Here is an 11,008-nt window from a genome sequence, read left to right on the forward strand (position 1 = left end):
TAGAGCTAGAAGAGAGGAATGAACAGTCTGACCTGAATGGAACTATGGGAAAGTTGTAAATTTTAAGAACAGTGCTTGAAATAAAATGTTTTGTTGTTTTTCCTTCTATAAATTTATGGAAAGCTTGCCACCACAAAATCTTTTCTGGCCACTAAATGTTTCATGTTGCCATCATTTAAAAAGCTAAACTTGGAGGGCTGTGTCAGAAACACTGCAGTCAGTGAATCTATTGAAAACAAACTAAAAGGTCAAAGAATGATGGTTGGAATGTTAATTGTTTTAAAGTCACACATTAACAAGTCCAAGCAAAGAAACTAGATTTTAGAATACATTTTAATTACCTGTATAAGCATATACTCTGTAATTTGTCTCCACTAAGATATATCCTGGTCTATGAACATCTAAGCTGTTGTCCTTCAAGCCTGATGCAAGGTTGATTGCCAGCCTCGTGGGATAGAACCTACCTGACCTCCTCTTTAGGAAAATAAAGGTATGACATAACTTGTAAAGTAAAATTTTCAAAAAAAACAACATAATAGCTTTTTTATTGTATATAATGAAAATTTATATCTCTAGTTTTTAAATTACGAAATAAAACATAATTTACTGTTATATTAATCTACAACTGAACCAAAGATATCTATATATTAATTCAAATGTTTTTGAATAATGCTTATGCAAAATACAAGATACATCACTCTTCAGATGCAAGGTCTGATTATCAAATGATACCAACATTTGATGTTTTCACACAATAAAAAAATTATTTATTTACCCACTTCTGTGTAATATTTGAACATACAAAACAAAGAAGGGGTGCTCTATAATTAGCAAGTGAAGGTCACAAACGAGTCTGACAAGAAATTCATGCCTTATACCATGTTGTTCTTATCCTATAACGATTTTACAATGAAAATTAGTCCTAACTGTTAATCAGTTGTCACAAGAGACGAGTCATTATTATTTTTCCAGCTTTTTCAATGTCACAGTTATAAAGTACATAAATTATCTTTATTAGGTAGCTTCGATAATGTTGTAAAAAGAGGTGTTATGATTTATTCTCTGTATAACCCATTTACTTTGGTTTCACATAAAACTTCAGTTAAAATGTAGGTAGTGTAAATATCTCAAGCATGTTTGTATGAACAAGAACTACCTCTGGACATTTCCTAAATAATGTTTCAGTCTCCATGCTGAGCATTTCTTCATGTAGAGTTGCCCTACATCTGTCCAATAACAGAAAACAATGGACCACTGTGTCCTTAAAAGCTGTCCTTGCACACCAACACTTGAGAGAAATACAAATTTAAACCTACCCTTTATTTTCAGGAAATAACCAATTACCCTCTTTAAACTCCTGTAGTTCCTGTCCACACAAATATGCTAGGAAATACAAAGTAAATAATGTACCAATCATTTTATCTATTAAATAATTATTAGTTTGACTGTGTGCATTTTCTTAACTTATAAAGTTTTTAATAAAATTGTTATAAAGGTTACCTATTTGCTTTGAACATTTGATAAAGGATCAATTTGTTTCACTTATAAGATGTAACACTCTTAAGAACACTGTATATAATGTCACATAAATATGTGCACAGCGTAATGTCATTTTTCCATTATTTTGGTCAGAGGAGTTGTTTTTTTCTTAGAACATGAAGCAGTGACCTTGATTACAGTTGAGCAATGGGAATTCATTTATTTGATCTATGGTGGAGATCTCTGGGTATTTATACAGCTGGAGTTAGAGAGTCTTGTCCACCCATAAGCACACTACATTAAGAGTGAGTCTCTTGTTTAAGAGTTGTACAGAGATAAAAGAATGCTGAAGTCATGAATGCCACAGAGATTTAGTGTTTTAAAAGTTAAAATAAATTAACACAATAAGCTTTAACCAAGCAGGCTGATCAAGCCATTAACAGTTTAGGTGTCATTTTTAAAAATATTTTGTAGTTTATTTGTTTAGCATCCTAGTGAGCTATTTTTAAAGAACCTACAATTATATTTAATCTCCCCTAGTATGAGAATTGTAACGTTTATTCTCTAGGTCTTTCCCCTTCTCTAAATTATTTACCACCCCTCTCTAAAGTACAGAATTTAATGTAAATTACTCACTGTAATATGGATATTACCAAGGCAAAGTCTATTTTTATAGCCTTTAATCTTATTTGTTTACAGAGTCATAAACTAGAAAATCTGAATCACTTGCCACACCCACCTGTCACGCTCTTTTTTTTTTATTTTTCACAGACTGCCAATAATTCTCTCTAATGTTTTATACTAAGTCATTTATAACCAATATAAAGGTAAAGTTTAATCTATCAAATGATGTTTTCAGTACAGAGTATTTTCAAGTTCATGTTCAGTATGAAAGTTTATCTTGTGGTGTTCAGATTGAGAAGCTATGGGACTTAATTTAAACCACTCTTGTATTGTTAGAAAACCAGATAAATTATAATAGTTATAGGACATTGTTTGTCTTATAAGTGTTATTTTTCTGTGTTCTTTGGTGCATTATTTAAGTAAATAAAAATCATTTAGTGTCCTAGTACCATCATTATGAAAAAGTAGGCTTAAATTTCACCTGCAACTGACAAAGTTAGATTAGGTATGGTAATAAAAAATAAAAATTCTTCATTAGGCATGCCCACAAGCAGCTCATGCATTATATCATTCACTATAGTAACATGAGCTATGTGCTCTTTGAGTGACTTACAACTTGTGTGGCAGGTTTATTTGTTCAAAGGGCAATAAAACAATAAATTTAAGTATAAACAGATGTACTGTTATGATCCCTAAACTATTTAGGATAAACATTTGTAGTTTTCTGCTACAAACTGCAGTCATTCTAGAAAGAAGAAAAAAAGAGTAATTTAGATTTATATATTTTATGGTGGTTACAAGGTCAGTCAAATCAACAAGTCTTTATAAAGTAAATGTAGAGAAAATAACAGATAAGATATAAAATTTTACTGAAAAAAAAAGTTTGATATTTATTTAGGAGTTTATAGAGGTTACGGAAATGAAATTTGAAAATTATCAGGTGAAGAAAAGTACATTTAATCTCAACATGAAAATCACTTTGCACTCTGAAAGTCAACACTCTGACTGTATATATTCATGGTCAATTCTTTAGTAAAAATAGTCAATTAAAAATATGATTTTTTTGTGTACAAAATATTTTTAATATTTACTGAAAGCCTTCCAGATTTTATGAAGATACAGAAAACATATTAAAAGTTATAGTATGGAAACTGACAGTTACTTTGTGGTTATGGGGCCAGTCACATTGACTAAAACCATATGGAGAGAGAGAGAGTTAATGTTTTCAGAAGACTAACAAATCAAGAACTCAAACTATAGATGTTGACAGGCCAGAATATGAAATTTAAATCTCCCATCTTTTTGAATTACTGACATACAAATAAACTGATGACACCATCATTGAGGCTTCTCCCATTTTGTCATAACTTTGAAAGAATTTATCTAAACCACGTATCTTTCTTTTATAGACATGTTTATAACCAATAGGAAGAGAATTTTTACCCTAAAACAATCTGTTAGCAGTTCTTTCTTTTTTGTCATGCAGTTGTAGACAGTTTGCTTGAGATGATTTATGTGTGATCATTATTGATAAGTTACCTATTTGTAGCTAAATTACAAAAGCTAGTTACATTATACTAGTTTTGGGACTTTCTACTCTTGTGACTGATATATGTTTTGTGTTCTATAATTTATAATTGAAAGTTCTAAGAATAGTTATTTGAAAGATTAGCTTAATTGAAAAAAACTGAGGCCTATCTCAGCTGTGGTTTGCACTCACAAAGATCACACTTTGCTCATGGTGTTTACGACCCGTGGCTAATTACATCCACTGTATGTGCTGTTTCTGATAGAAGGATTAGTCCTAAAGAAGGTACAACAATGAAACTATAAATTTACCGAAAACAAATATAAAAAAGTGAACACTTGAAACTTTAAAGATAAGAACTACAGACAAAAAGGGAAATTATGCATCAAAAGAAGAAGAAAAAAATATTGTTAATTTTATTTCATAGTTTTCAGTTTTCCATTTCACTGAACATTGTCATGGTTGATGATTTTGCTACAGGTAGTGTTACAGTAGACAAAACAGAAGACAGTTTTTACTAAAAAAGCTTTTGATAGTCATTTAGAAATATGAAAATTGTAAGATGAAAATTTTTTATTCTTAACATGAAAGTCATTTTGCACTCAGACTAGTGTCACAGACTGACACAGTAAATTCACAGACCAATCTTTAGTAAACAATACTCTATCAGAAAATCTGAATTTTTGTGTACAAATGATTTGTAGTGTTTACTAAAAGCTTGCCAAATTCCATGAAGATACACTTAGTAAATTCAGAATTATAGTAAACATTGCTATGTATAGCTTCACACATATATAGGGTTCTTAACTGCCTCATGTGTGGTATTAAGAAAATAAAATCTGTTTTAATGACAAATCATGAAAAAACAAAGCAGAGTCTATTTCCAAACCTGTCAATATGAACAACCGTCTCTTCAATAGCAAGAAGAATGGGGACATTCAACTGGCTCATAAAAAGGTTATGTTAACAAATACAACAATAAAGCCCATCCATTAAAGAAGATTCAGAAAAATAATAAATAAGGTCAGTTTATTAGAAGTGGGCCAGAATATCTTTAGGTACTAAGAAAGACAAATTACATTACATATATTTTTATTTTATTAAGTTCAAAATTTTTTTCACAACCACAAATGCATAATTCATGGATTAATTGTATTGTATACTGTATTATAGTGCATGTAGGTGAGGATTGTGAGAGTACTTTTTTGAGGTCAGATTCATTTCTGTCTAGGAAGACTTGCTGTGAAGTTCCTTTATTCACCTTCCATTTACTTACAATCACATATAACGACAGTAATTCATCCACACTTGGTAATTAGCCCTTCCAGCCAATGCTCTTCTGTCTTCAGTAAATGAAGTAGTTGCTTTTTGCTAGCTTTTCACACATTGTCTTGTCAATTTCATTCCATCATCAGCAACAAACCATTAGACATGATTTCCAAATACTATATTTTAAAAATCTCGTTATTGCGAAAACCAGATAACTGAGTGCTTGGTTCTTCTTGAAACTTGGAATGCCACAGATAATATTGATGAAGACAAAATTCTGTTGCCATTGAGCAGGATCTAATTATTGCAAAAATTGTAGCTGAATTGTAACTTGATTCCTCAAAAGTATCTCTCTCCCCCTTATACTCTTCAATATATACTTTCGAACAAATGTCTCCTCAAACTGGTAAAGCTTACAACAGAGAGAAGAGCAAAATGACCTGAAGGAGAAATTAGAGGACTCTTTTACTGTCTCAAAGTGTCCTATTGAACTCAATACTCCCCAGTACTTCAGAAAATGTTTCAGAGCTCCATGCTCTTTCCATCCATAAAGATGACTAAATCTCAATGGGATCCATTCAGGATCCCAGATAATGTCAATTACTTTTGTGCAAATCAGCTGAAAAAGAAAATAATCATAGTGTATGTCAAACACTTCTGCCACTATATACAGTAACGAAGCTGATGATTTCCAAAAATGTCTAAAATTCTCCAAACATTACATGATACACTGACTAGAGAAAACATTCGAGATGATTTTGCTGGTAACATACCTGCAGAGATGTTGAGAAAGAAGATACAAACACTGAGCTGCCTGTGCACATCAAAGAAATAATTATTAATGTCAGGAAAAACTCCACAGCAGCCCTGAACACCTCTCCAAAACTAACTAAGGCAATTGTTACTTACTAATGATAACTTATTAATTCACATTTGCATTGCCTGATACAATTGTTCAAACATTCCCTGACAAATTAGCTGAACAGTGGCTAACTTTCTTCAGAACACCAATAGTGATCCATACTGTTCACTTAACTGTAATATGTAGTTGTGGTCAAGACGTGAGGTTCATTATTTTATCCTCAGTCTCATAACTTTATTAAGCTAACTCTCCAAGCTGTGAATCATAAGTTCAGATCAAACAGAAAGGGATGATCACTGACCATGTATAATAACAGTACTTAGTGCAGCAGATCATCAATGTACTAATGTTTGAATGAGCAGTTATACTTCCAGAAAACCTGATGTATGGCCACCTCACCTGCAGTTGAGTTGCTGGATCATCCCACAAGAACATGTGAAATTATTACAATTCACATTGAAGTGCACAAATTTGCACTTTAACGGGTGTGTGTGTGTGTGTGTGTGTGTGTGTGGAAGATGGCCAAGAGAGAGAGAGAGAGAGAGAGAAGTTAATATCATATACAGGGTTCATACACTGTACAGTTAAAACAATTCCAAGAACTTTTCAAACCTTTTCCAGGATTAATTGGACACTTCCATACCCAAAAGTCATTAGGCTGACACAATTAACCATGAAAAATGACCAGTATACATAGAAATCACATAAAATACTTTTAGTCCTAATCATTTTTACCAGGTATTTATTATGGTTATCTTATCTCACCCCCATACATTAACCTTGAATCATTGGATAGCAGATGTATGCTTCTTTCCACGTATATGGTTGGGCAGTACATCCTCACCCATGTCATCAATGTCAAAATTTTTATCATACACTAAATACCCGAGATGATATATCTCCTGTGATCCATTCTTTGTACTCTGGATTTACAGGCCACTGCCAATTGAACTGCCACCAATTTTTGCACCAACTGGCTGGAACTTTTGTCAACTTGACTGCTGCTCCCCAAAATAAACAACTTTCCCTCACCATCACTACCACTGATCATGCACTCAAGCACAATTCTCAGGTTCTCACTTCCACTCATTATTGACTGTAAATATGAAAATACTGACATTCTAAACTGTGCAGTTCTAATTTACAATCAGTGATATTGTGAGATTTGCACCATTAAAATGTTTGCTGTGAATGCACATGTTAAAAAAGTACAGTGATGTGCAATGATGCATCAATTGAACATTAATGTTTATGTTATTTAAACTGCCTCTTTCTTTTGAATATCACTTTTTATTCATATTTTAGTAGATGAATTTTCTGATAGCGGATAATGCAAATATTGGCTGATAACAGATGTACAACTTTGGTATCATACAACTCTAATTTACTACATCAAATTGATTCTTCTGTGGTATTACCACACATAAATTAGATTATGTTACAAGAATATAGGGTCCCATTCCTATCTATGATCTAAAAGTTGGTGTTATATGGTGTCATTTAACAAAAGGTGTAAAAGTATTTTTCCTTTGGTCTTATTATTCTCTAGATCTTTTATACAGCCAGTCCTCATTCTTCACCCCTTGTTCATAGTTTCATTAATTTGTCATTTGAAAATAAATTCACCCTATCACCACATGGTCAGTCGATTTGACTGACCTCATCACCACTTTGTAATCAATATAATTTCCATATTATAGCTTTAGATACAGTATATATATCTTCACAAAAGTTGGCAGACTTTTAGTAAACTTTAAAACTTTTTTTTCTTCCCAAAGTCAGATTTTTAATGAAGTATTTTTACTAAAGATTTGTCCAAGAATATATGAAGTTTTTTTTTTTGACTAGTCTTTGTGCAAAGTGATATTCATGCTAAGATTAAAATACTTTTCTTCCTCTCATAAATCTCAAGTTTTATTTGCATAATCTCTAAACACATTTCAAATGTATTTTTTCAATAAAAGTTTATATTTTATCTACTATTTTCTCCTCTTTACAAAGTTGGTTACTTTGACTGCCCTCTTTAATTTCTTTCCTGAGGGAAACCAGCTTGGACTGAAAGTGAAATTGACAATTATCTGTAGAGAGAACATAATATAATACTTTGTTTGATAATTTAAAACTTTGGCTTTCAATTGGTTATCAATAATGTAGTATTAAAAGTAAGAGAAACTATTGGCAGTTTCTAAAAGAAAGGATGTGAAAATGTGGGCATGGCAGGAGGGGTCTGATTTTCTATTTGGTTGCTCTGTAACTAATCAAGGTTGAAGGCTATGAAAATTATGCTTTGCCTGAACAAGGACAATATTATAATGAGTAATTCACGTTAAATTTTGTACATATAGAAGTGGTGATAAAGAAATTAGAGAAGAGGGGATACCCAACAAGTTTGTCTAATTGCACAATAATTAAAAATAAATGTATGTACAGTTTGTCTGACTGTACAATAACTTTGTGGGAACTGGACGATGTCCCTTTATTGTTTCAAACACAACTTTGCCATGCTTTCTTCCAGTTCAGTTGTGCTCCATGTTGGTTTAGCTGTTTTTTGGTTGTTTTTTTTGTGTTAAAGTGCCCACCCTTTCTTAATTATAGCCTCTAAATGTCCAGCACGTAATAGTGTAGTGCTACAAAGCAAAGTGGCTAAGAAGAAAAACATGACACTGGAGCAAAAGCTGAAAATTATACAAAGATTTGAGGCCAGTGAACAAACAGTGGATATTGCACATTATTTCTTGACCCCACCAATCGTGGAAATTAGGAAATTTTGGTGCAATTATAATATCATGAAAGTAGTGAAAAACATGGTGGGAAGTGACTGTCAAGTGCATGTCAAGCTGTGGCCTGACTTCATATACGACTTCATTAGTTTTAAACCTGATATGTCTCAAATTCACAACAACATCGTACAGCTTGCACAGCATGCTGGTTTCAATGAAGTAAATGACAGTGATGTGGATGAGTAACTAAATTCTCATGGGGAGAGTTTAACAAACAAATACCTCATAAAGCTGTTCCAACAAGCAGAAGACATGGTTGCAAGTGATGCTGCTGAAGAGGCTCCACTAGAGAGAGTCCTACATGCAAAGTGCTCTCAGACATTTTTAATAAGGTCAATGAAGCAATGGAACTTCCCTCTGAAAATGACCCTGACATGGAGTGCAGCAGTGCAGTGGCTAGGAAGATGCAGGATGCAATTTCTTGTTACCAAGAAATTTATAAAGAAAGAAAACAAGACAGCTTACCATCTCTTCTTTTGTTAAGAAACAGGCAGCTACACCTACACCTGAAGAGGAGGCAGATGACCTACCCTACCCACAAGGAGTCAACTTCGAGACCATCATCGGTGAGTGTTACTCATAAATTAATTTATCTTTATTAAGATGCATTTTTATTAATTAAATTTATTAGTATTTTTTTCAGGCAATTCTGTATATTAATGCACTTTGTAAGATATTATTGTAAAAATAATGAGTAAAATTACATCAAATACTTTATTATAGAAACATTTTCATCGTCAGAACAGATCTTCCATGTAAGTCAATTAGTTAGTTGGCTCTGTTTTTCATTGTTTGCCATGGCGCTCAGGAACACGTCCATGACAAATAATGAGGACTGGCTGTATTTTATAGTTGCAACTTTCATTGGTATAGAATGTATGATTACTTAAAACATATTTTATTTATAAAACACTATTCCAAAGCATTAGCAACAGAAGTAAATTTTTCAAGCAATTCTCCAGGTGCATACGAACCCAGAATGTGATGAAAGAACATCAGTTAAATAAAGGAGAGTGGGTGTGACTCTGGTATAAACTTACAGAATGAAAATATCTCAGATTTGGTTGGACTTAACCTTATCTACTTCTACAGTGATGCAATCCATTAAATTCAGCTGTCATATGCCATATGAAAGCACGAAGATCCTTCCCCATCTGTTTATAAAGAGTCAGAAGAAAAGCTGCTGCTGCTCAAGAGACTAATGTTCTCAAACACATGACCACAGTGACAGCGATCTCTAAATTTTATTACAGCTTGGAATAAAAGATAATCTCACCAACTAGGAAAGCTGTATGATCTGAATTATAAGTTTTACCAATCACAACTACCCTTTGCTAAAACTTGAAATATTGAACTCTTATGGAATAGGTGAACTAGCACTGACCTTATTGCTTTTCTGTTCAGCATAGGATCAAGCAACAGACAGATCATTATCATTTTAGAAACCAACTATTGGTCTTTCAACCTTGCATTCTTATCGAATAAGAATCAATTTAAATGTTATCATGGAAGATATGTTAGACTTAAAAATCAACTCAACTGTGGAACTACAGCACTTAACAAAAACACCTCTCACTATTAAGTATGTTGACACTGATGTGTTTTCAGCTCCCATGTCAATGAAAGTGGATCATTCCCATTCTCGTCACAATTTTCTGAATCATCTCTTCATCATAGGATGAGAAGAAGGGCAAAATGTTGAAGGAAATGAGCAGCACCTTGACTCCTGGCTTCCTCAAGCCGTCCAAAGTAATTACAAGGGTTGATATGCATTGTGTTCTTTCCCTTGGCAAAGTAGTAGTCTCATACTCTATTGTTACAAAAAATTTGATTCCCCTATCCCAGATGTGGACCAACAAGTGACTGTCAAAAGAAGTCTAGAATGTACATATGTGCCCAAAAGACAGATATCAAGATAACAACTGTCACTGGAAAGAAGTCTGGCCCACCTCTGATGGGAATATTAACTTAAAAACCAAAGCAGTAATTCATTAAAATGCTAAGTCGATGGTCAGCCTCTAAAGTGGCTAAGAGTTAGTCTGAAATCCATTCAGCAAAGAATGTTGAAACAATTGACCTTCCAAGAATAATGGATACTATCACCATTAAAAAGCATCTAACAACGTTCAACTTAGCTATCCTAGTTTACCGTTTGCCAGACATGTGAATGCATCTCATAAAGAAATTTTTTGCTGTGTACGTATAGTAATACAAGTAGTACAATTTTTTTACTAACAAATGTTAGGTAAAAAAATGCCATATAGGTATTTTTTGTTGTTGGTGGTTGTAAAATATTTATGGTACTGGATTTCAAGGAATACACAGTTAAAAGAAAATTCAATGCTTGAAACCGATGCTAACCATAAAATTATTGGATAGTCAGGTCAGTTCTGTTTATACAATTAGTAGTCCTAATTAATAAATGTATCTCATACCAGAAGAACAGTGCTGCAAACATACACTCTT

At 32.9% G+C, this 11,008-nt stretch overlaps 1 protein-coding gene across 1 annotated transcript in view; it reads right to left on the bottom strand.

Moving 5' to 3' along the window:
- The window catches only part of LOC106473425 (general transcription factor IIH subunit 4-like), a 46,906-nt gene that overhangs the window by 2,579 nt on the left and 33,319 nt on the right, over nt 1–11,008 (bottom strand). Inside the window, exon 9 of the mRNA XM_013934106.1 lies at nt 342–474. Within this exon, the coding sequence (XP_013789560.1) occupies nt 342–474 (133 nt within the window). The remainder of the gene's footprint in view (nt 1–341; nt 475–11,008) is intronic.

The sequence above is a fragment of the Limulus polyphemus genome, unplaced genomic scaffold (genome assembly GCF_000517525.1).
Source record: "Limulus polyphemus unplaced genomic scaffold, Limulus_polyphemus-2.1.2 Scaffold6162, whole genome shotgun sequence".
In the NCBI taxonomy this organism is placed as follows: Eukaryota; Metazoa; Arthropoda; class Merostomata; order Xiphosura; family Limulidae; genus Limulus; species Limulus polyphemus.